Source organism: Enoplosus armatus, chromosome 20 (assembly GCF_043641665.1).
Source record: "Enoplosus armatus isolate fEnoArm2 chromosome 20, fEnoArm2.hap1, whole genome shotgun sequence".
Classification (NCBI taxonomy): Eukaryota; Metazoa; Chordata; class Actinopteri; order Centrarchiformes; family Enoplosidae; genus Enoplosus; species Enoplosus armatus.
The window spans coordinates 8,247,441-8,274,264 of record NC_092199.1 but is presented as its reverse complement, the minus strand read 5'-3'; the positions used below and the strand labels follow the sequence as shown (position 1 = coordinate 8,274,264).

The following is a 26,824-nucleotide window of genomic DNA, read 5'->3' as shown; positions in this document are numbered from 1 at the left end:
TTTGACATAGGGCCCACATACAATACAGGTAGACATGAGAGGTCATAATGAAGGAGATGATGTTGTGCTTTAGTGTTGCATATTATATTATATATCAATACATCAAGAGTATGGGGCCCTCGGGGACCTTGAGAGGTCAGTTTGTCTATCCAGCCTTAAAGGTGCCAGTGGTGCATAAACTGAGCTGAGATGTGTATTTTGAACGCCACTCTGATACATGTTTGGGGTATAAATCTCGAGTTTAAGTATTACATTAATGCAACAATATCCTATAAATAATGTAAAATATTATTGTAATATACAGTATATTGACCCCAGCAGCCTACCACACAAAATATGACCAAAACCATGTTTTGTCTCGTGTGTGATTGTCAACTTAATCTAGCGAGGTGAAACAGGTGAATGGGAAAGCACCGCGATAACGCGAGATAACTATATCTTTTTCTTCTCTTTATGTGAGTCAAATGCACATTGGCTCGGCTCAGGAGAAAGTAACTAGCTAATACAGATCCTTCCCTGAACAAAACCATTAATTTTCTGTGTAGGTTGCATGCTGTTGACCAATTTCTTCCTCCATCGTCTGTGGGGAAGGAAGCCACAGCCTCTTACTACTCTTTCCCAGCAGTGAGCGGTGGCTTCCCAGGCTCCACGGCGTTAACACGACCGTTGGTGATTAAAAACATGTCTGACGAAGAAGCAAACATGTCGACAGGGAGGAAAACAGCGTTAAGGTAATAAACCGACTGTATTTGTGTTATCGGACGCGAGAAGCTCTGTACAGTTAGCCGCTGTAGCTAGCTGTTAATTCATGCTAACGTCTCTGGTGTTGAGGTAAACTGACAGCAGGAGGTGCAGGGTGATAAGGCGCTAAGCAGTTTGAACCTTTGAACGTTACATCAACTCAAGTATTCAGGTAAAACCGCTGTTAGCATTTAGGCACAGATTGTTCAGTCATAACGATGCTAACCACAGCTAGCAGCAGGAGAGGCTGGGTTCATCACATGACTGGGAGACAAGAATTGTCGATACATTTATCCAACCTGTTATTATCCTTTTAAGAAAAGATACAATGGCTTGTGTGGAAAATCGTCAAGTTTGGTGGGAAAGCAGCGGGAAAGGTTTTAGTTTTTGATACCAAAACTGATAACAAACTTTAACATTAGCAAAGAAGTTAAACATTAATGTTGCTGTCAGTGAGGTGACTGCTTTTCACCATAACGTGAAAGGATTTTGTATTTATTCAATGTTTTTTATTTAACAAATAAAAAAAAGGCAGGTGTCGCAAACTTAAGAGCTGTTTAAGTTATTAACATTTAACGTTTGTTAAATGTGAAAAAAGACAAAGACATGAAACGATTAATGTAGCAGAATATACAGTAGAAAGAAAAGCTGTTAAAAATGTATCCCGTGTCTTTTAATTAAAACATTAGCCCAGCGTCTCAATATCATGTCCGTTTCGCGTGTCTAATCATCCGTAATGAAGCACTTATTAGCATAACATTAACAGTGCTGGCATGCAGTTTGTGTCTTGTTGACATTTCGCATATTGTTAAGTGAACTGTGCGGCGTTCACTTGAGTTGTGGAAAACTTATTTTTCAACAGAATTATACATAGTTACGATTCTGAGTTAATATTTAAAGCCAGTAAGAACGAATGAGGACGTTTTCTACAGACTTGATTTGCTCTTGAATAAAACTTAATTCTCAGACTGTATTTGTGTTGTACAACACAGTCAATCAAAACTGATTTACAGTGCAGAGACAACAAAAAAGGACAAATAAGAAGAAAAATACAACAAAACAAATGTCACATGTTCATGACAGTGCACACAGAGACAGTAAACAACTTTATGCTTCAGAAGTAATGTGGGAGCAGGTACGGTTACGATTTTGACAGTAGGATAAGCACATGGGTAAATCATAAAATTAGGGTCCTGGTATTGTGCATGTTGGCACACTGTCAGGGCTTAATGGGACACTTATATAGGACAGAGCCGTCGTTAATGTTATTAGTAACACCTGTGCTTTTCTTACTGTGCATAGTTTTGGGGTGGCTGTTGAGAAAATCATGTCACCATAGCACCAGTCCTGCACCCAGGAACAGACAGGAGCTTTTAGGGAGGCTAGAATGTGAGTAATATGGTCCCTCTTGTTTGACCTTGTAACATATTTACACTTTTAATCTTTATAGTAAGCAAAAAAATGACAATGCCATCACTAACTGCTTAGTTTAGTTGACATTATGAGAAGGAGGACATTAAATCACTCGCTATAAAAGTGTCAAGGATGGCACAATATACTGTAGTCCAAGAATACTTTATATTCATTGTGGTCCTTGATGTAAAGATAGCAAAGATGCAGGTGACCAGGCGATATCATACTACCATCCACTCAACATCAATAAATACTTATATCATCATCAATAAAATCACTCCAAGTCAAACATAAATAGATATTATAATGACAATAAACAATTCAAATTATAACTAGGATGATAGGGTTACACTGTCAAGTTTCCCATAAACCCTAATTTGAACTTCTTTGAAAAAGTGTGATTGTTTGGTATTATTTTAATGTATGCCACAGAACCTAAAGGAACAGGTAAGGAACAATCTCACCAACAAAATTGAAAACACACAGGGATTAGGACTTTCTCTTAATCCCATTTAGATTGAATGGAATACCCATTTTAGATATAGAAGAGCTACAAAATCTTAGTTTGTGTTTTCTGATGCTGTTTTTACATTGTGTTTTTTATACAACTACAAAACTTGATGACACTTTCTATTATGATCACTTGACAAAATATGCAAAATGTGGATTTTTCTATATATAACTCAAATTGTTGAATTATGTGTAAATAAACACATAATGTGTTTGGTTAATCCCTTAATTTCAGATTAGTCCTTTAATTAGTCCTTTTTAACTTTATGGCTGGTATTACTGTTTTCCGCGGGGTCCTTCTTCTTTCCAATTGGCCCCAAACGCAGCATAGACAATTTTACAATAATGGGAACATGTGTAGCCACTCATATGCCCAGAAGATACTAAGGCCCGCCCACTTCCTCCACCAACCAGTCAGTGTTGGCCAAAGTGCAGCTGCAGTTCCTGTAGTCAAAAAGCACATTGCTTTGACAGAGAGGAACAAGCTGTTGACCATTTCATCATCAGGTTAGACTGCTGAGTTTTCTGACATGATGCCAACTCCAAGGTAAGATCCAAATGATAATATCCTTTTGTCTCTTTAAAAATAGTATTGCCAGTCTTTCAATAGGTTGAATGAACACTGCAAGCAAGCATATAATGTCAGACTTTTAGGCTGATGCATTAAGTTTGAATGACTTCAGTGAGTCTGGATCTTCTTGCATCCAATTTTTTACAGATAATTTAAAAGCCAAACGGCTGCACAAGAGCACAATTTTTTCTCTCTGTGATCTTCACCAAACATTCAATGCCTTTTTGTCTTGTGTTTTATGAAAGTTGGGTAACCTGTTATGAAGACTCTGTTGTCAGGAGTAGACTTTGACCAAGATGATATCTTCTTGCTGAAAATGTCCAGATGAAAGGGTCATGGGAGTAAAAAAAATGCTTAGTTCGAAATGATTCAAACAGAATATAGTTTTTCCTGCTTTTTGACCCATCAATTTTAGTCTAAACATGCATTATCCTAAAGCTTTTGCATGCCACACAAGCTACACATGTCTTTGCATGAGAATATTGACATATCAGTTGTTCAGAGAATGATGATCCTTTATTTTGATCTTTTCAATGTGCTGTAGTGCCTGCTTTTCATTTGACTAATCTCCACCTGAATGGTGGAAAAAGGAACTCTATCATTGGCAGTTTTATATTTGTCCGTTCAAACTGAGTAGTGATCTCTCCCAAAGTCATGCACATTAATTCATTAGTCTGTTATGAGCTCATATGTTTGCAATTGTATGTGTTTCTGTAGCTTTATTTTCTCGTGTGTTGGCTGTAGAGAGAAGGTTAGGTAACAGAGTTGTCGGTGAACAATAGTTCATCCCTCACCAAAGTTTCAGTGATTTAATTCAACAAATCAGAAGCAGATGATTTCCTGTATCACAGAAGATTGTTTGTGTCCACTGCTCGTGCAGAACTGGCGAGTGGGAGTAATACAATATGTTTTTGTCTCCCCACAGTGAAAACACACTCTTTGGGATGGGAAATCCCTTGCTCGATATTTCAGCTGTTGTGGACAAAGATTTCCTTGACAAGTAAGTCTAAACAGCTCATTTTGTTTTCACTGACATCTTCATATTCTGTCTCATCTGACTTATTTTTTGGCATTCTTTCCTAAAGGTTTGGACTGGAGCCTAATGACCAGATCCTCGCTGAAGACAAACACAAAGCCTTGTGAGTCAAAGCTTCACTGGGACACCACGTGCTTCAGTAGAGTAACGCAAAGTGTTAAAATTACGTGGAACCAAATAAGGGATACACTGGTCATTCATACCCGCTACTACCATCTTGACACTTAAGCTGTGCTCAAAATAGCCAAGTTATAAATCAACCCTCTGTAACTGGGAGCCTCAGAAGTTGACGCCCACATTTTTCACATACTGAATTTGTGCCAAACTATACCAAGATGCCTCTGAATTTACTACTGCTTTGGACTAAATAGTAGATCTACATAGATATTTTAACTGCATGTTTAACAGTTTATATTGACACAATATAAATTAATTGTTATTATTTATTCAGAGAAGGGTTTCATGCTCCTTTCCCAAACCCCTCCCTTCTTCACATTGCAAGGGGATACAGCAGTAATATTATAGCCTTCCTCGAAAACGTGGTTGCTTGTCCCTGAACGCAGCGCTCCTCTCTTTAGAAATACAGCTGAAGGTAAACACAGACTAACAGAAAAACGAACTAAAATTTAAACGGGATCAAGCCTTAATTACTGACTGACCTTACACCGCCCTCCGCTGTTGATAGAGTGCAGATGGTGTCTTTTCAGGGAATTTGTTAGCTAATTTTAGTGCTGACATAAAAAGTTCACAATCCGTAAGTAAGGTGATGGTGAGAGGCAGGTGTCATAAGTAGATCGCATATTCCACATTTTGGGATATGTGATCATTTGTTTAGTGCTAGTCTCTATAAATGAGTGTGAAAATGTTAATGTTTAATAATTACCTTGGTAGCAAAAGACACGAGACTGTCTGGAGCTTGAAAGTTTTACATTGCATACACAGCAACAGGTTTTTCCAGAGCTGTAAACTGTGGCATTATGCATTCATGGCACATTAGACTTTTTTTTTTAGGGATCAGCTCTATTCCAGTATGGCGGGCCCTTTTCATTCAACTAAGTGTAAGAGTTCATGAGAAAATGGGAAGATACTCAAAAATAACAAATGTCACGATGTTGTGAAAACCTTTTCAAAAATTCCTGCGTTCAGCTTTGCACCAAAAACCCACTTGTTTCTAGGCCAACGGTCCAACTTTTCAAGAGATGTTATCAACATTTTGTAACAGACGAGATAAACACTGAGAGAGAAAACATAACCTCCTTGGTGGATCAATGAAGTTTAAGTTATTGTTCCTATGAATATTTGTCACGATTAGTAATTTCTTCCCTTTTGAAACCAACATTTCCTTTAGTCATGAATGGGAAAGCTGGTACTGCGGACTCTGTGCTGACTCATGGCTTCACTGAGAGGATCCCTGAGCTTCTCTTGTCATTTTGCTCATGATGGAGCTTACCAGACATTGTATGTAATATTCATACATAGCCTGTAGCCAGATTGCTTGCCTTCACTTGGCCCGCTCTTTATTTAACCAGGGTGGATTCACTGAGCACAAATGCTCTTTTACAGGACTTCATTGCTCCACACTCAGGCACATTCACACCTCGAAGCCGCCCAGTACAACCACAGTCTTATCTGTTGAATGTAAGATAACCATGTAACTCTTATCTGCTGGCCACTGAGCAGCTCCACTTGAGCAGTTTGGTTTTAAATACCTTGCTCAAGGGCACCTCAGCGGTGGTAATGAGGAGGGAGGGACAAGTGCTGTTCTTTCACTTTCTAAATGCAAATTCATCCTTCTGGACTGGAGATGGAGCCAATGACAGCCCAAGGCAACCAGGATTTTCCCACAATATCTCCTGTTTGGTCCAGCACCTGTCTAAGACTTTTTTTTGTATGTGCATACATTTTGTGTCTTGACATAAATTGTTGTCAGGACAATCATATGATCAAGACCATTCATTTGAGATTTGTAACCATGATCAAATAATTTGCAAAGCTCCACACAAGAAAGCCAAATGATGATGATAACATAAAATATGGCCTTTACATCTGCCGAAGAGGTTATGTTTGTTTGTCTGTATGTTTATTAGCAGAATATTACATTGTTTTTACAAGTTTGGTGAACAATTTTTGGTTGGGTATCTCGTCATTTTTTTAATATTATGAGATGGTGCATTATTTTTACATTTTCTCATGGGCTACTAAAATCTGGCACACTATTCCATGATTATAAGTCACTGCTCGTACTTTGATACAGATCTGGATCCAGATGCAGATCCAACATTTGTAAGCGTGTTATTTAAATGGCAAATTTAGAGGATTATGCAGCCTTTGCTTTCTGGTTTGATGACGTCTAATTTTGAGTGCATGTTGATGGAACGAATTCAGACCTGAGAAGTGATGAATTGTCTCGTGTTGGAAATTCTAAGCAAACCACAGTGCAGTAATTGTAAAAATCGTAAAGCACCAGAGTAACGCATGCACAATATAACGACAGATCAGTACATCAGACCGTGTGTACCTTACAATAGGCTACCTTGTCAGGTCTTGTTACTTGACAAAGGGACACATGTGACCTTGGGCGGCAGCAGCAGCACAAAGCAGCATCATCAGCAGTGTTGTTCTCCTCCAGCACAAAGGCAGCTGTGTTATCTTTAGCCCCACAGACACCGTTCCCTCCGCATTCTGCACAAGGTCAGGGCAGGATTAACATGCGGCTTTGGTGGTTTATTCCCAGCACAATGCATTTCAATGCATGTCCCCTCCAATACCACACACAACAGCATACTCGCCCTCATATCCCTCAGTTTATATCTTAATGTCCATGTGGCATTTTTTATCACATTATCTATTAGCTTATAGCAGCACCATAAGCGTTTGATGCTGTGATATCAGCCACAGTATTCCTATTAAGGATGTTGGGTGAGTGACAGGAGTGCAAAGAGGTCATCCACAAGGTCACTGGTCCATGGAAGAAGGAGAACTTGACTGAAGTGTTGTGACAAATAACACCATTACTTAAAAGACCACAATAGACTTACAAGGCTAGTCGACTAACACTATTGTTGTGCTTCTGAATCTACAGAGTGTAACACGATTCATTTTTTCTCCCCATCACCCTGGTGGGAGAGAGATCATTGGATGCAGTGCACTGTGGCCATGCCTGAATTCAATTATCTAGTCACAGCAGAGCCCATATAATCCTGTTGTGGCTGAGAAATTGCCTGCTGTAGAAACCATCAACATCCCTGTTAGTACTGGCTGGGGACTTAATGTTTTTTTTTTTTCCTGAAAAAGCTTCAACTGTGACTTTTGATGCCTTTTCATTTCACTTCAAATGTTTTGCAAGTTACAATTAATTCCCACTTTTAATTAAAAACGCTTTAGTTTATCAATATGAAAACTACAGCTGAAATAAATAGTTGATTAATCGATTAGTTGATTGACAGAACAGATTTGCTTCTTCTCTCTGCTTTACATAATTAGAAATTGAATATCTTTGGATTTAGGACTCAACAAACATTCAATAGACTGTTACTTTTTTTACAAAACTATTTTGATAATAAATTAATTGTGAGTACGAAAAGATTAACTAGGTATGACTTAAATGTGAATATTTGTTGTTTTCTTAATCCTCTATGCTGATAAATTGATATTTCATAGACTAAATTATGAATTGATCAATTGAATTGCATTTCAGACTGCTCGTTTTCTGTCTGTTATCTACTGTTTATTTCTCCTATCTAATAAAGGCAGAAATGCCAAGAAATACTAACTTCTAATTAAAGTAAATTCATAAAACATGTAGCGCACTCTCAAGCACTGCTATAATCACGCACCAATAATGGCATCACTCCGTCCTCCCTATAAAGCAGCTGCTGCTTGTCAATACTTGTATTTTATACAGGGTTTACAGTGTGGTGGTTAGTGAGTCATGTTTCAGTAAACGCTCGGCTCTTGTACTGTAACTGCGTTTATTTAGATGATATTTCCACTGTGGTTTTTTTGAGCTGCAGTTGAAAGGTTTGTTTTTAGCAGATGCTGGTTTTACAGAGGACGCCTCAAGTGTTTTTACACTGGGTTATGAGAGGAAACCAACTAACCAAAGCACTGTGTTTGACTTCCTTTCTGCCTGCCGAGACATGCATCATTATATATTTCAGTGGGAGATGTCAGGTGTGATGCTGTACAGGTTTTGCTCACTTTTTGTAGTCACTGCTGCCATCATGTGGCTAAAAGTGTAAGTTTGGCACCTGCAGGGTTAGGGAACATGTGATGCTGTTTTGTGACTTGCAAAGATTCAGGGTGCATATTGTCTTTTTCTCAGATGATAGGACAAATTAGAAAAACAGTATATTATAATAAAAGTTGCACTATTCACGTCTTTAAGTGTTAGTTTATACTGTTGCATTTTATTTTTGATTGCAAGCCTTTAAAATATTTAAGTAGTTAGCAGCTGGTTGATCTTTTATTTCAACTTTTCACTTTTTTCTTGCTCTTGAATTGCAGTAAAAGGGGTATGTACCTTTCATGTCCAGCAGGGGGCAACAGTAGCCTGCTGTTTTTACCCCAAGGAGTCTCCATAGGAAACAACATGTCAACATAATGAAAGCAGGAGATTATAATGTGGACAAATAGGAATTTTATATCAGGATAACTAGGCATTACAGGTTTCATAATATACCATCCACCCAAACCCTCTTGGGCTTGTTAACCATATCATATTAGAGCTAATCATTATTAGTCTGTCAAATGAGTGAGTCATTGTTACAGTGAGTGCATTGTCACCTCCGAGCAGGGAAACAAAAAAAGAAGATCAGCTGGCTCCTGAATATTAGTCCCGCTCAAACATTTGTTTTATGACTCTCTCTGTCCGATGATAATTAATTGTTTACTTTCTCATCTCTGGATGATGGCGTGACTCTTTTCAGAGGTTGTTTGCTCACAGCAATTAAGTTCATCAGTGCTCATCCTCCCTCCTCCTCCCTCTCCCTCTCTCTACACCCCCCTTCCTCCCTCCTTTTCTCTCTTTCTCTGTGCTAAATGCAGATTAGCAGCGTCACAATCGCATCCAGAATGAGAGTAAACTCCTCATTATGCCGTGTGACCCTCTGCTGCATGAATAATTCAGGGGTGCAGCGTTAGTGGCTGGCTGTTATTAGCATTCCGGATGGCGAAGGAAGGAGAGAAAGAGGGAGAGAGAGGGTGAGAGAGGGTGGGAGGCTCATATCACTGACAGGGCTGACTCAGGGGGATCAGCCCTGGATTGAGACACACATCACACACACATCATCACACGACACAGGAGATCAGTGGAGGTGCCTCTCCACTCACACCCCGCTGTCTGTGTACATCTTACACACCCCTGCTGCTGCCGTGCAGCTCAATCTGCTTACTGGGAGGAAAACAACAAAGGCCTCTCTCACTGAGTACATGCTAAACACTCTGGCTCCTGGGTGTGTGTGTGGGATAGATTCTGCTCTGTAAACACACTTGACTCTACCCCTCTTTTTTTATTTCATTTTTTTCAATACATAACGAAGAGAATTGTGAGTGCTAGAAATCCCCGGCGGAGCTATCCTGGTGTGTCAGGAGGAGAAACACTTCTCCTTGTGTGTGTGTGTGTGTTTGTGTGTGCTCACATGCAAGCATGCGTGCAGAAGCTGCATGTGCTTGCCATGGTGCCACTTCACTGGATGCACTCATGCTTGACTGAGTGTGTAGACACATTACAACCCCCCCTTTTTTACTTCCCAGCTCCCTTGTCTGTTGCTGAGGCTGAGTGCTGTACTACAGTACTTAAACTCACCTCCGCTGGCCCGCTGGGGGGTCACAACATCCGGCTCCCGCTGCTGCTGTGGGCAAAGGTCATGGGCCTGCATCCATCAGCCGGCCTCTGAGCCAAAGAGAGAGAGCAGAGATTAATGGCACTCAACTGGTAATTGAGACATCAGAAACATGTTCAGCCGTCAGCCGCGCTGCTCTTAATGTTTTATTGATATGCATGAATCCGACGATTTAGGGCACTTTCATGAATCTCACCAGAGGTGTACTCAACTGTAAGAAATGTGGATCTAGCCCTTTTGAATTATAAAACAAGAAAACTTTTCAAGTACTCCAAATAAATAAGCCTCATATCTTGTTCTGCTGTAGTTGTTTTTTGGTGAAATAGGTTAACACACTGTGATGCAGGGTGATTGCGCTGCCTTTAAAGCATACATGCTGCATCATGAGAGATGGCTGATGCAATCATAATTAAGGCTCGTCCTCGCCGGAGCTGCAAATGCCTGCCTCTTATTGACAGCGGCTGCCAGCAGGTGGTGCCAGAAGGAAACATCACAAGTCAAAGGGAGTGTAACAAACATAATCCACATCTCTGTGCATGTGGGCGTCCCCCCTCCTCCTCCCCTCCTCTCCCTCCAACTACCCCTTTTTAAAAGAGCGTTTTATAATTAAAATGTGGGCGTCTCAGCCAGTACATACAGCATGTTCAGTTCAGAAAAGCATGCTCAGGGCTATTTTTAGTCATCTTTGATCCCCGGCAGCCACACAGGAAAAGCCACTGATGGCAGCAGCCGTGATACATGTAGGCTAGTTAGTATACTATCTGTGCTGATCATTTCTCTACACCTAGCCTGTGCGGGGGTAGAGATGGGAGGCCTGACTGGTGAGCAGCAACACTCCCCGTGTGTTTAAAGTTCACACTGGGCCATATGGTCCCCGCAGTAGGGGGTGTTGGTGGAATTATTCACACGGAGCGCTCTGAATCACCGAGATCCTGGTATCAACCTCCAAGATAAGGGGAATGTCTCAAAGACTCTGTGCTTGGGCTTCAAATCTCAATCCTCAAGAGAACACCAGAAGCTCCATCCTTGCTTACACACTCCGTCTTCCCACTCTCTCCCTCGATGTGTCCCTCTTTCTCTCTCTTTCATGTCCTCACACACACACAAACTCTCACACTCCCTCTCCCACATCCACACAGTACAGTGTGACAAACAACGCCACCCTCTGCCGCGCGAAGCCAAAAACCTGTGACATTTTAGAGGAAATAATATGAACTCATCCTCCATGACCAGATTTTGCCCCCTCTAATTCTTGAGTGCAGCCTAATTAAGTACAAACAGCAGTCGTCGGTTAATGCCAACAATAGGGCTGCTGCTGCTGGATCACCCGATTATTAAAGGGATGCACATTTGTTGTTTCTGCATTCTAATGCAATTACTCACCCATTATGACCATGTAATTGTGTACTCATTATTTGCGCATCCAGTCTAAAATACAGAGAGGCTCATCATGGCTGGAGTCGTGGCGTTTTCTGCACTGAGGGACTTGAGGCGGGTTGAACAGGGGTCGGGCTGAGATACCTGAACGTTGACAATATCGTAATGCTTTTGTGCAAATCAACATTCATCCCTCACTGTAGTATATTAGAAGATGTCAGAGGATGGGAACAAGGCCTCGCTCGCTGTTTGAATCATGACTCATTTGTGTTCAGTACTTTTATGCGCCTCATTCTTCGCCATCTATTCCCATCCTGCCCTAATGTTCCACTGATAAGAATGTCCTATTCATTCTGCGTTCTTCACCAGTTGCTACAGAGAGAGAGAGAGTGAGACTCTACAGGCATTGAAAGGAAGGCACATCTATTTCTGAGGGGGAGCGTGAGCATGGTAGAAGATAATTATTGATTTGAAATAAGAAAAGATAAGGCTCAACCTTGAGCGGCCCGGCGATAGCGCGCAGAACAGAATAATTAATGGGCCTGTCTTGTGTCGGGACAAGCTTTCACACTGAGACGAGCGTATTGATTTTAAACAGATAAACTGCGTAACCCTTTGTGAGGGGTTTGACAAACAATTTAATTGGGGGGAAAAACAACAATATTCCTCACCCTTTCCATCTCCCTTTCATCACGTCCCCGAGCTGTTTTTCCTCTGCCTGACCTATGGAAACAATTACTGTGCATCAGGCCTTGTACTGCCTCCAGACTACTAAGGAAGGCTGGTGTAGGATGCACACACTGATTGGGAATCTAATCAATGGTGGAACTGTCTCCACTCCAGATGCCTGTGTTGAAACTGGGATTACCGAAGCCTTTTAGCTGTATTACCCCCATCTCTGCTTCTGTCAGCGAGAGAGAAAGATGGATCTGCCTGTTTAAGTGTACCTGCCTGCTATAGCTGAAACAGAGATAATTTACTGTTCCTGTACAACCCTCCTCCTTCCTAATCCCCAAGGAGAGCAGCAAAGAAGCCCCAGTCCTCTCACTTCTTCTCCTTGCCCTCCCTTGATTAGTGATATGGGCTGTTTGATCATGTTTCCCTGCCTGTCCTTGTGATTTGTAAGCTGTTTAAACGTGAACGAGGCAATTAAATAAGGACGAACGGAGGAGAGTGGGTGCCGCGGTGATCATTAGCGATGAATTACCCCGGTGTGCACTCAAACACTCGGGAGGACTTTCGTGCGGACCACTCCCGAGGATCCAGATCCAATCTAGCCATTGATTAACAGAGACTTGTTCTTCCTGTGAAATCACTCGACGGGGATTTTAGGGCACTCATCCGGTCTTATCGAGACAGGCTAACATCAAAGGCGAATGAAGAGGGATTGGGTAAATGGGCTCGCCTTGCCCTCCATGTAAGAGACTTAGAGGAGCAAATCTTGAATTATTGCCTCATGTAAATAATCTACTTGGCTCGTTTTTTTGGGGAGGTGAGAGAGGAACTCATGAGTCACTCGGGGCAGAGAACACTCATAGTACTTTGGAAGCTCTCATATTTCCCTTGATGGGAAACAACGGTGGGGGCTTCATCCCCAGGAATGTAAACAACGTTGTTCCTGACTTGTGTGATCTGCCCCAACAATTTGAATGTGTTAAGCCAGGGAGATGTAGTGGTATTAGTTGTTGAGGAGGACTCTCATATCCATTGAATACAAATATTCCATTCAGTAGCCTAATTCCCCTAATTTGATTTAAGCTGAATAAATAAGTGCCTCTATTAGTCTCAAATTGGAAGGTATGAAATTGAAAAATAGCACAGTGAGTTTAGTTTAGAGCGGTATTTAACCAGAGTGTCAGGGCCAGTCTCTTGTAAAGCATGTGTTATATAACACAGGCTGTCTATACATTAGTGGAATGCATGGCATAGCTGGAATTGCTCTTCCATTGAACAACACCAGTGGGTTTTAAAAGCAGAGGTTACTGGCTGAGGACATTTTGTTCAAAACAATTTCTTTTTCTCTGCTCCCTCCCATCACAGAGTGAGCTTAGACTGCAGTAGATGGAATGGGATTTTCTCTTCCTAAATGGCCAAGGGGGCCGTTTACGGTGTCACTACTATGGGATCACATGATGTTTGAGGGTGTAAAGGTCTCCAGGCAGCTGCTCCTTTTCGGATGGGATTTTCGAGGCATCCAAGAGCAGGGCCCCATGCTGTCTGCACTGAAAGGTGGAGCAAATACTTCTAGGAGGAAAAAAAAAAAAAAAGCTGAAATCCTCAGAAGCTGTGTGTCTATTTGAAATGGGTTCTGGAGTCCCTCGGCTGCCTTCATGTTATAAACACCCACAGTGCTCAAATTCTTCCTTTGTCAAGGAGTCATAACAGGTGTCTCAGGAAGGATTTTTTTTTCCCGGTTAGCATATTTTCCACTTGCATGGAAAGTTTTTTTTCTTTATTAGGAACATTCTGCCCTGGGTAGACCCCTTGCCTTGAGACATGATATGCAGACTTTCTTTGAAGCAGTAAAGGTTACTTTCACACTTCGGCCATGCCTAGTTAAACCAGGTTGTGCTGAAGTATTGAACACCTCTGGCTGACATATGTTGGTAAGCCATGATGCACCTTGCATACATATTACTCTATGTTCACAGAGTACATGCAATAGACATGACATATTTCTAGGTTCAACCTTAAAATTCAAGTTTGCTCCCACAAAGCGTGCAACCTTTGACCTCCCCTGAAAATGTTTTTCTTTAATCCTAAAAAGGGAATGCAATGGCACTCAATAGCAGATCCTTTACATAACCAGCACCCCTTGAGATTACACTGAAGCATTTTCTCAAAAACCCCTCTTACGCAGTTAATTTAAGGTGAAAGTACACATAACAGCAGTGGGAATGTTAAGGTGCACCTTGAACTATTTACCATGTCATTGGAGTTTTTCCCTGATGTAAATACACTTACAAATGGACAGTCTTCAATTTACAGTTGAGGGAAAAAAAAGCCAAGGACCTCCTAATGTGGCGTATCATCTTGACTGCAGTTAGGTCAATTTCCTTAGCAGGGTGGATACGTTTATATAGCCAGCCCCCTGGGAGGCTGTTTGTGTGAACGATGTGGAGAATACACATTATTCATGTTCTCAGCTCCCCAGATAAAGACTCTATCTCTTAGCGTAGCCCAGCTTTGCATCACGTTACGCCTAAGCATTGAAGCTATTGATGTTTGAAATGGCAGTGTGATGGGAAAATACAAAAATGATAGAACCGGCTTCAGTATTCCACTGTAGACCCAAGGGTGTTCCTGTGTATTATGTTTGAAAACTCAGCGGTTGTTTACTCCCCATTCCCGAATGTCATGTCTGTTTTCTTGACTCATTGTGTTTAGTCTGTTACAGTCATTTCTAAACTCTGCTGTATGGTTCATACATCAAACATTTAATCACATGTGGTCTCTGCCTAAACAAGTTATTTGGCTATGAGGTTTTAGTACACAAGGACATTGTATAACTTGTTTTTCTAATTGCTCTGAAAACATCACCTATGAAATACAAAATAGCTGCTTATCTCTGCCAAGTGAAAGATGAATCGTTTCTATTATTTTAAGCATCCCTTTGAGGAAGCAGTTTAAGTTCCTCAGAAATAACTTTCTCTGCTCATCTTGCTTTAATACTGTATGGCTAACTACAACCATGTGTGGACAATGTTCCTCTTTTGCTTTTATCAAGCAGACATTTAGACCCTAACTGCCTCTTTCAAACTTCAGCAACATTTGTGGTCAAGTATCCTATTTAACAAAATCCAGCATTTGCTCGCTATTTTTTTTCTGCCTCTTTTTCTTTTCAAGCAGTTTATATAAACAGCTTGCACCTGGAATGTCACAGTTGAAAGATGGCAAAAAAAATGTCTGCCACTTTCATGTCGTTGACATACTGCTATCTTCTTTACAGCCCAGACAGAAAGGAAATAAAAACATTTTGATAAGTTAACCCAGTGATTCCCAACAAGGTTGTAGAGTAGCTCAATGAATTTAAAAAAATAGAAATGATGTTTTGATTAGAAAAGTATATCCACATAGAGTAAGCTGTAACACCTGAATATTATTTCTTGTGATTGAGAGTGCAGGAAATTAGTTAGCAAGCAAGCAACGAAGCAGAGAGCTCTAAACAGTTAGCTAAAAGTAATGTATAAATAGTTGAAATAGCTATATGTATTGGATAAGTGGTTGAAACAGTTAACTATGTCATGTATAAACAGTTGAAATGCCCAGCAGTAGTACAAATGCAGGCTCAATTAAGCTAAACTAAACATTGGTAGTTAAATTGTATGAAAACATTATTGTTTTATACAGTTAATAGTGTTAACCAATATTCAATGTAAAGTCATTTCAAATGAGAACATTTTATTTCATGAGTTCATCTGACAGGGCTGTGGGGGTACCATGTATTTGGCATGCTAAATACGTATGTAGCATGTACGCATGCAAATTTTAAGATGCTAACATTAGGATTTCAGCATGCTATGGTAGCCTGGTTCATATTAAGACTGAGACTCACTGGAATTTGGTTATTTTACTTGTGTTGAACTAGTGGAAAATATGACATGTTGATAGTGATAAAGGCTGAGGGATCACCAGAGTCATTGGAGACATTGGGATCCGTTCTCTGGAGACCACGAATGTCTGTACCACATTTCACGGCAATTTTTTTAGATATTTCACTCTTGACATTTTCACATCCTCTATGTTCGCAGCTGCTCCTCAACTGTACCCATGTAACCTCTCCTAATGGATATTGTATTGACTAATTTGTGGTGCTTATGCCTCACTCCTCCTACACATGTTGTAATATGACAAGTGCTGAGAAACCTGTTACAGGTGGTTTTATCAGGTGTTTACACTATGCCTTTTTTTCAGCAGGTCTGGTCTAATTCAGTCTGTGGTTAATCTTGAACGCTGTCTTTTGTAACAACTCGTGTACTTCTTTATTTCAGGTTTGAAGAAATTGTCAAGAGGAACAAAGTTGAATACCACGCCGGTGGTTCGACCCAGAACTCAGTGAAAATTGCTCAGGTTAGTCTCCTCTGGCCCTCTGCAGTGTGCCTGAATGTGTTTGGAATATACACTGGTATGCTTGTAACCTTAGATTTGTCAGCCTGGCAGCCCTGGGAATACGGAGCATAGCTGCACAGCATGTTGACACATTACAGTTTTAGGTGTTGTGAATTCATCAGACCTGCCATGGAAAGAGAAAGGCGGGGAGGATTCATAATATTTGCAGTGTTATCTAGTTGGCCTAATTTCCTGAGACATATCAAACATCAATTAGAGAGAATTACAAGTAGATGCAATTAACATGTCACAACAAATTATATCAAACAAATGCTGATCTTCTCCCTGGCTGTTAGACAGACTTGAGCATCTAAAAGAAATTGGTGATTGTCCAAATCTAAAATGGCAATCTGAATATGAGAAGATTATTCACTGAATCCTTTTTTTTTTTTTTAAGTGACTGCAGTAAGTCTGTGGATTTGACATGCAGTGATTAGCTGCTGATAAGGCTTTGGTCTGCTCACAATAAACAAAGAAAAAGCATCCAGCTGAAAAATAATTCTCTTCCGAGGAGAAATGAGTGCAGAAGCTAATTGAGAGGCTGATGTTTGTGAAAGCGCAGACTCTTTCTTGTGTGTGGGTTTTTGTTTGTACAGTGTGTAGAGTTCGTATTTGTACACATGTGCTTGTGTCTGTGTGTGTGTTTTTTTTGTGTATTTTGCACAAGATGGATACAGAAAGAGGAAAAGGAAAGCAGGCAGGCCCTCAGGCTGCCACCATCTCCATGCTTTGGAGACAGTAAGCATCCTTTTAAAAAGACATGCAGAGCTGTGCACCTCCATACAAACACTGTTAAATTATCAAGATCAAAAGCACTTACATAAACCTCAGTCACTCACAGACATTAAATGCCAACTTCATTTTATTCTTTGGGCAACAACTCCCCTTAGTTTTTAAATCTTGTGTGCTTGATGCTGGATTTTAAAAACTGGTGGACTCACTTCCACTTGAGTCAATTGCAACATCCAACGAGATTATCTCATCCTTACTTGTCATTGCACTAGCTAAAGCCAGCTAGATTTAGTTTGGCCAGACATAGACAGACACCTTTACAAGTATTTTTCATGTTTTATTTAAGAGGACACTGAAGGAGGTGCCCCAAGTTGTGTATCAACTCCCTTGTGAAATCAGATGGAGAAGGAGATTTTTATTGCTGGCCCTTGCTGGAGAAAGAGCCGTCATGGCCTCTGTGCCCTGTGAGAAGCGTTTAGTCAACTAAATTATTCTGTCTTGTAATGGCATGGCAGACCTCAGTCAAATGTTATTCTACTCTGTTTATTTGGATATTTACCCCCTTCCGAGGGAAGATGTAGAGCTGATTCTGAAATGCTCAAGATAACAAGAGTGTTTTCGTCCCACACCCAGAAGTCTCAGAAACAGTTTCTGTCAATATATACCTTGAAGCGCTGACTTTTCCACATTTCACTTTCAGGTGATGGTGTTCTTTTATGAAAAATGTATAATGCATAACCGGCTCCCAGATTATCACATTGTAGCACTTGCAATATGTGAAACTTCAAACCCTTCTGTATTGTGGAAGCTGAACCTTCAAACACGAATGATATGCACTGCAGCACTGAATCCACATCAAAGGGCCCAGTGACTAAATGAGATGCTCGATCCAGGGCAGGTTTGCTCAGGAGCACCATCGCTGCTGGAGGAGAGAGAGAAGTGTTCAGAGGCTTTGCACAGGAATCGCTGCACACGCTGGGAAAACCCAGGGTGTGGGAGGATCAATGCCTTCGCCAGTAGAACTCGTACTTTCCACCAAAACCCAACCGCTTCATCGGAGGCTGTAATAGGTTAAATACTGCCGCTTCATCCGAGTTAAGATTTCTGCACTATCAAGGAAAACCTAAACCTCGGCTTTAAGAAGATGCAGAATCGATGGTAATTGGATTTAGTCAAATGAGAATTGACCAAGCTGAAGCTTAGATGGATAAGTATTGTTTCCAACGTCTCTGCCCCACTCTTTGATCGAAATCATCCGTTGCAGTGCGTTGCTAGTCGTCAATTGGTTGCACCCAGTGCTATCTTTAGCACTGGGATATTACTTCTGCTTCTGTCACTACTTATCCATATTCAAAGCACACATTGTGACAAACTAGAAGTCCCAAGGTAGATGTATCAACACATTTGTACTTCCTTAGCTGTGCACCAGTGCTCCTCAATAAGCCTTAGATCTTGTTTGGATCAAGTCAGTGAAGTTGCAAGCTTGTATGCAGAGCTCTCTGGCTCTGATTCCTAAGGAAAAAAAATGCAATGATAGAAGTGGGTTGGAGGTTGTTGCCTTTGCCCAGGCTCTAACAAACACCATGCCCTGAAGGGGCATCCGACATAAAGGCTCACCTACTGGATGTTGCAGGGCTGTAAGGTAACAAAAACCAGCCCAGCGTTGCTTGCTCACATACAGCCTCACACATCAAAGGGCTTACTGTTCCGATACAGCACAGTGGGCAACAACAATCATATTTTTTTCAGTCATTTACAAAGTTGAAGGGGGGGTGGCCTTTTAGAGCATGTGATCCAGAATTTGGTACTGGCGAGCATGCATGGTGTTTATCACAGGTGACAGAATCGGTGAGGGGAGTCAGTTGACTGGAGGGCTGTATCAAGAAGCACAGTCAATTCATTTAGACAGAACATCAAAGTCCTCCAACAGCTCCTTAGGGCCCAGAGATTGAAGTCTGAGCAGAGACAGGCTCATAGGGAGTTATTGCTGCTGCCAGGGAAGTAGATCCTACTCTGAGTGCCTCGTGTAAACCGTGCATTCTCATTATGATCCTCACAAATCAACAGCATTGACATATTTTATTTCTTTGCACTGTAAGCAGCCTTTGTACCCGTTCACCAAAGGGAGAAATTGTTCTGTTTAAGTGCCCTAGCTGTGAACGCGTCACAAAAAGTTATGATTAAGTATGTTCCCTTTTTCTCTATTTAGATTGTGTGCGATGTTTGCAGTCTATATCATCAATTCACTGTGATGTCTTAATTATTGTTTAGAAAGTAAAGGCTTTTGAACATTCTGCCGTCTCTGTTATGGTTATGATGCCTGTTTAACATTTCCTCAGACTTGGTCAATCGTGGAAGGGGTGAATGGGGCCCAGGCTTGGATGTTGGCTCTGAGCTCTTAATTGGAAACGCATGTGCGCCACACTGTTGAAAGTTGTATTTAAAAAACAGAAAAATCCCACAGCTCTACTTGACTTCGAAAAAGGTCCTCACCAGCTCATATTTTGTAGGGGAATACTTAAACTGGGTTGATGTCTCATTGAAGGCATTGACTTATTTCTCGGGTTGAAAATATTCCATGACCTCATGTTTGGCTTTTACAGCCCGTTTTGTTAAATAAATAACGAACAGCAACTTGCCTCCATTTGAATGGGCTAAATGAAGAAATGCCTACGTCTGGTTCCACTTAGAGAAAAGAGGACAGTTAAGGAGAAAGAGTAGAGCTTTTGTGTTCAAGCTATGTGAGTGAACTTGCAGGAGGATGTGCTTATGTGCTAAAACGGGCATTCACAATTTTACTGTTTCTTTCTGTTTTTACTTACATTCTTCACACACTTTACGATTAGCGTTAAGACAAGTATTCTTTGTCTGTGAAGAGACTTGGAGGGCTTCTTTAGCCTCTCAGATCTACATAAGAGCTTTTACTTTTTTGTTTTTGATCACATTGAGTGAGCTTGTAGCTGCATAGATCTCGGCACAGCTGTGCAGAAATGAGCACGCTAATGACCGATTAAAACCTGAACCCTGGTGGGCCTTTGAGTTTCACGCAGCAGAAATCAACCCTCTCAAGTATGTGCCTGTTGTTAAAGCAAAAGCCTCTTGTTTGTTTTAAGACAGGTTAATTGCAGAACCACTGTTAGTACCCGCTCTGAGCCGTTTTATGGCACCGGGGTCTTGCCGTTTCCTTCCCATTACGAAGCAGTGGAAGGTCACAGTCTGTTAAGCTTCTTGTGAGAGATGCATGAAACCAAATGGATTTTTTCCCTCTCCTTTTCATTCCCATCTCCGCTCATTCTAGACATTCCAGGTGCGCAAGTGTGCACTTGAGGGGGGCTGCCATTGTTTTCCTCGGCACAAGCAGGGGAAGCAAAGAACGCCTCATTCGCTTTGATGAGCGATGTGTTCATGCGTGGGCTTCAATGTCACCCGCCATGAGGCAGCTGTGAAGTCGCAGCTCACGTCTGTGGTGCCATTTACTCAATGATGAAGTGGGGAGATCTCTGTTGGTTCCACATCCACCTCCCCTTTACACACACATGTATGTACACACACTGTCTGAGCATGTGTTCCTCCCACCTCAACTGTATTGTGATTGTATGTCACAGCTAATACCAGCGTGCATTAAATCTCAAGCTCTGTGATCACAGTGATAAAGGTTGACTGGGCGATTATGCAAGGCGATGTCATCAGAGGGATTTGTTAACAGCTGATGGCCCCGCTGCGTGGCGCCTTCTTTCCTGTGTTTCCTTGAATTTGACTTCCACACCAAAATAATTTGTTTGATTTAATTTACCTCTCAGATGCACAAGATTTGTGTTGCCCCGGCAAGAAAAGGCACAGATTGCTGTATAGGTGACATATTACCGTCCCTGTTGAAGTTAATTTGCCGTCAAATTTGCGACTTAATTTAAGCTGCCAAAGGGAAGACGTGGGGAGTAGATTGTAACTCATAAGTATGCATCGGAAAGAGTGTTGATTAACATTGAGGGCTCGAGAGACAGACGCACTCAATGTGTATCATCTGGCCTCAGAGGCTGGCAGTGGAATTGAATGTGATATCTTGCATAACGTGTCCTTGCTTTAAGTCCTTGGTTCCAGGCTCAGGAAGAAAGGCTGCACCATTGGCTTGCTTGCTTTTTGCTTGGCTGTTGTACAGTTCCAGGCGAGCTCTGAGTGAAATCTAAAAGGACTTGTGAAACAGACAGTAGTCTACATATCTGGCAGCATTTTCATGTCAAATTACAGAATGATATTTTGCACAGGACACTTAGTTCGCCTGCCACGTCGCTGTATTCTGCAGTTAAAAGCAGGCACTTGAAGGTTTTGTGCTCAGGCGATGAAACAAATCTGCTCACATGTCTGTGGAATGGTCTGAGAGCCTTTCAGACTGTAAACAATGGTTCATTAAACAAACTATTGGTTGGAATCATCTGTTGACACAGGTCAAGTAACTGATGAATGAAAGGATGATTGTGCATTTTACACAACTGTTCTACATTTTCATATGATTATGATTGAGCGATGCCCCTCTCTCATATTTCCCTGCAGAATGTCTGTGGCAGTAGCATTGATTTGGCACATTCTCAGCATGCTCCCACTCTTGCGGTTGAAGTGTTGCATAGCAACTGAGAAAAACAGCTTTAAATATTTTGGTTAAAAAGGTTTTAAGAAAATAAAGAACAGCCTGCAATTACTGTTCATTTCTCCCGAGTTCATAAGTTTAAGGAGCTGTAGTATTGTGCCAAGTAATAAATGAAATACCAAATTAGGCTTTGTGTTTGCTTGGAAAAACTGAGAAGCGGTATGTGTAGAATATTACATCCCCTTGTGCCAATTCAGTTATTCATCTATAGCTATTTTGTTTATCGAATAAATGCTGGCAGCTGTCTGTACCTTCACTAATTCACAACTGTTTTGAAACAAAGCTCACGGTAGTTTTCAGAGTGCAGCTTGGCTCAGTTTTCAAGCCAACTGAGTATATCTGTGACAGGATGGAAAATGTGTAGGTGAGTGCAAATTTGAAGTGATGTGCCTCAGGAAAAGGGATGGGGATGGAGCGACGGGGATGGGGGCGCATGTGGAGAGAGAGAAGGCTGGATGACGCACAGCAGGTGACAGACAGACACTAATAGTAATGGCTCTTATCAGTGCTTCGCTCGCTCCCTCTTTTCACATGGGCTCTGACATCCTCCTCCTACTCCACCCCCTCCATCTAGCAGGGGGTGCTGGGAGCTCGCTGGGTTGTGCAGCCCGCTCAGACGGAAAGAGCCTGCCAAACACCGGTCCCCTCACATATAAATTGCATCATTAACATCGCCTAGATTATTCCAAGCTCTCCCACCGGGTTTATGGCAGCACCGGCTCAACTTAACTATTTGACTCACTGAAGACATTCAGGTTTCCTGAGTGAGCTGTGCTCAGATCTGTGGTGAAATGCACCCTTTCTATTTTCTCTAAAGGTTTTAAACAAATCCAGAGGAAATCTGTCTGTTTTTTTTCACTCAGAGAGGCTTATTATATAGTCTAATGTGCTTTATTTTCTATCTTGAGTTGTCAAAACTTCAGTTGTGTGTTGTCATGCATGCCAAAGGAAGACTGGTTACTATTAGGGCTGAGCGATATCAATTTCACAATATTAATAACAATATTATCTAAATAGATATCACAATATAACATATTATGCAAAATCACCAAAGTGATTGCTATACATAATGTCAGACAAGACAATTTATGCAATTTATGTTTTGTCTAAGTATGTCTAAGTATTACAGCATTGTGTAAAATAAAACGTTCTTGATAATCGTGATAAGTTTCCATTGAAAGTCAATAGCGTTAACATCACCTGGCTGTAGATAAAATCCATTTCATAATATAAATACGACTTTTATGACATTGATATATATCACAATATTGCAAAATCACACATAAAAAAAAAACTAAATTGATGTTCATTACAATGAACTGTGTTACGCATTACTCCAGACAAAATTCTTCATGTGTAAAACAAAAACTTCAACAAATAATGTTGTTTTTAATTCGATTTTTCTGTATTTTATAAAACAATAACAAGGTATGATGCCATCACGATATGATTTAGTGCCGAAACGTGGAGTAATCGATTAGTCAGCAAAAAGAAAATTAAAGTAATGTATCAAGTAAAAATGTCAACCAACTTCTGCTTTTCTGTGTTTTAATATCATTGTAAACAAAATATGTTTGGGTTTTGGACTAAAGAAAGAAATAGAATGTAAAGAAAATGTGTTAGTTGCAGTTCTAATATGATCCCACTGAAAGTCGCTAAATGATAACATTGAATTACTGGCCAGCTCTAGTCGCTTTGAACTTTAACACCAAAAACTTTTAACACCAAACACTACTTGACCCAATGCTGCTAATTGTCCTTTCTTTAAATTATGTAAGGCAATCTGTGATCTATTGCACCGCAAAAGGAGGCTCTTAAGCCCAATTGACATCTGCAGTGGAGCTGGATGGAGCTTCCTCCTCAGATCAGTTGGCAATTAACTCTGTAATTACTATCCGAGGTCAGGGTTAAGCTCCGAGTTAAAGGTTGGAGCAGCAAACATTTTTATATGATCCTCTTACTCTATTATCCTTTCTCACTGCTACAAGGTTTTACCTCATGGGGAGAATACATTACATAAAGCCCCTTGGCAATTACTCTTCGATGAATATCCTCATGGTGTATAGTCCATATGATTAATCTGGAATCCCCTCTGCCCTGTCCAACTGCAGGCCTGGCTCTGCTTACCATGCAAGTTTCATTTTCACCTGAACAAATGGCTCCTTTAGACAAAAAGTGCCAACCTTTTACTTTTACTGGCTGCTTGGGAGAAAAAAAAAGAGAACAAGAGAGGGAGAGCACAACCTCCTGCAGTAAAAACAGATATTCCAACAAGGAGAAAAAGGAGGGCTGGGGTCAGAGTGGTTGGTGGTGGGGAGTTTTTTTGGAGGGGGGACGCTTAATAGTGTTGAATAAAGGAACATTTATTTTTGTGCTTCGGTCTGTAACAGCCTCAGGAAATAGCTCAGTCTCTTGATCGGGAGCAAATCCTATTAACTTACAGTTCTCTCACTCAGGGTAATGGGCTCCACCTTGAGACTTGGGAGAGCACTTTTCCCTCTGACACATTGATACCGGTGTCTGGAGGGCTCGGCGTTGGGTAGTCTAACACTTGGGCAGAGACTAATCAAGTCAAACAATCTGCCGGGCTGGAGCAACACGGAGTGAGGATGTTGATATCCAGCGAGCTCATTCAACAGGCCCCTTCACACGTTCCTAACCCAATACCAAAGGATCAGTGCACGGGATCAGTTCAAGATCAGGTTATTCGAGCCCCTGAGAATTGTAAAGTGATCCCTGAGCAGCTTTTGCTTTCTCAGGAGTGATCGGAGCTGTCGGCTCTGTTATAGACTGCTAGGGCCAGGGCCAAAGGGAACTCCTGGGGTCTCCATTTATTTCGGTCCAGCAAGGGAAGGACTGTGTGTCTGGGAAAGTGTTTGCACTGTATGTGTGTGTTTTGTGGGGGGAAGTGAGAAAGAGAAACTCAATTTACAGTATGTGGGTAACCACCATCCCAAAGCCACTTTGTAGAGAAACTCCAATATCCTTTTGTGAAAACATAGGGTACCTCTAGTTTATTATTTTCTGTCAGGAATCTGATGTTTTCAAAAATGGCTGCAGTTAGTTTAAATCTGCCACATACGGTTATTAGCCTACTGCGAGAACCTCCGGAGAAATGGGAGCTCTCTATCAAAGCATAACTACTCCAATTAAGAGACTGCACTGGATTTGTGGGTGGCAACTTACTTCTCCTCTGCTAAAAAGCAGCAAATTACTCGTTTCCCAACACACCCCACGTTTTTAAAGTATTGGCACCCTTTGAAATCCTTTAAAGCCTCATCTAAACGTGTCTTAAACCTGACCATGTTTGATGCTATGTGACTCCACTGATGGATCGCTTCAGTCTGGACCCGCTCATAAATCCATGTTCAATGGCATGTTCTTCTCCTTTCACCATTACCCCTTGTGCCTGCTGTCATCCTGCTGTCTTATGTCTGCAGAGTTACAGTGTGCACCTGTCAGATACAATTTATGGCAAGCAATTTGTTGTGTACCATGGGAGTTGCAGTTTCTTGAGAACTTTTTTTCTTTCTCCCTTTCTTGTATTTGTTGCACATTAGACATGGATGTTTCTGTTGCAGCATTTCTGGCCAAGAGTGAAAATTGAGTATCGGTTTCATGATTTGTTTTGTGTTCAGATGAATTGACCGATTACAAGCATCAGATCATCTAAAAAGTGCATTGTCACTTAACTTAAGACGAGGCTGTTTTTCTCAGTTCCTGAAGCGTTGGAGGTACATGGTTTTCTCCGGACAGCAACATTAGTTGGCTTGCGATGAGCTGTCACCAGCTTTGTTTGATACAATAAAAAGAAATGAATGCACAGCAATTAGATGTTTGTTCTGTCTTATTGTTGCACGACTGCGCCACTGCTGCTTGTGCTCTCAGCTAGGATTATCGTCCCTAAGAGGGGGAAGCATTACAAAATGACAGCCTCTCATGTCGAACAAGTCAAGCTGATTCAGTGAATATTGAAGAGTTTCCCACCACATGTTCTCCTGCATGTTAAGGGAGCAGCGTTAACCTTGTTTTGATTTGCATCTCCTTAGCAATTAAGATAATATGTCGTAATTAGAATTTTAATGTACCACTGTGAGATTTTTGATAATTATACAGAATTCTCCGCGGTGATTTTCTCTTGCCTGCTTGTCTTCACAGATGAATTCATGGCTGATTAGATCACTGCTCTAATCAGATTTGAGTTACATTGTAAGATATCTTCCCACATGTCTCTGTCAAGCTGAGTTACTCAGTGTAACTGTGAAACAGTAAATGTGACAACACATATGTTCGATAGAGATTTTACAAATTGTACTTTTACAAGCAGCAGGTTTCTCCATAACAACAGATAGACAGCTGAGGTGGAACTTCAGTCTGCCAGACCCATATAATTAGGTATAAAGGCTGGTTAGTTGAATACAGGGTTGAAGTGATGTCTTGTGCTATGTCTGAAATCACTCCCTCCTTCACTCATGCTCTTTACACAATAAACACTTGACAGTTTGCTCTTTTTGTGAGCAGTAAATTGAGATTTTGGGACATCACTGACAGGTGCAGCACATCTAGCAATGGCTCTTTGTTGGTTAATGGGATTTTTGGCTAAAAGTTGTGTAAATGTTTTACATTTTATTCCACTTGAGGTCACTATATGTTGTATAAGTTTTACTCTTAAGATTTGGGCACTCAAATAAAATGGAAGAAAATAACTGTAGTGGCAAACAGGAAGTGATTTTGGATGCATCATTGATCTTTGATTGTGTCTCTAGAACACCTTTTTTTGATGTTTCATGTCTGCCTTGGTCTTAGCCGCTAATAGATGATATATTTACCTTTTAGCCACAGTAGCAACT

General features: G+C 41.1%; 1 protein-coding gene across 2 annotated transcripts in view; it reads left to right on the top strand.

The window, feature by feature from the left end:
* The first annotated feature begins 604 nt into the window (after positions 1 to 604).
* The window catches only part of LOC139303209 (adenosine kinase-like), a 99,537-nt gene continuing 73,317 nt past the window's right edge, over positions 605 to 26,824 (top strand). The window contains exons 1-4 of one of the 2 annotated variants that reach the window (XM_070926945.1): positions 605 to 731; positions 4,161 to 4,235; positions 4,321 to 4,374; positions 16,483 to 16,561. In XM_070926945.1, coding sequence (XP_070783046.1) covers positions 682 to 731; positions 4,161 to 4,235; positions 4,321 to 4,374; positions 16,483 to 16,561 — 258 coding nt within the window. In that variant the 5' untranslated portion in view covers positions 605 to 681. Of the gene's footprint in view, positions 732 to 3,197; positions 3,212 to 4,160; positions 4,236 to 4,320; positions 4,375 to 16,482; positions 16,562 to 26,824 lie in introns of those variants that run through there. The other variant, XM_070926946.1, reaches the window with a different exon arrangement.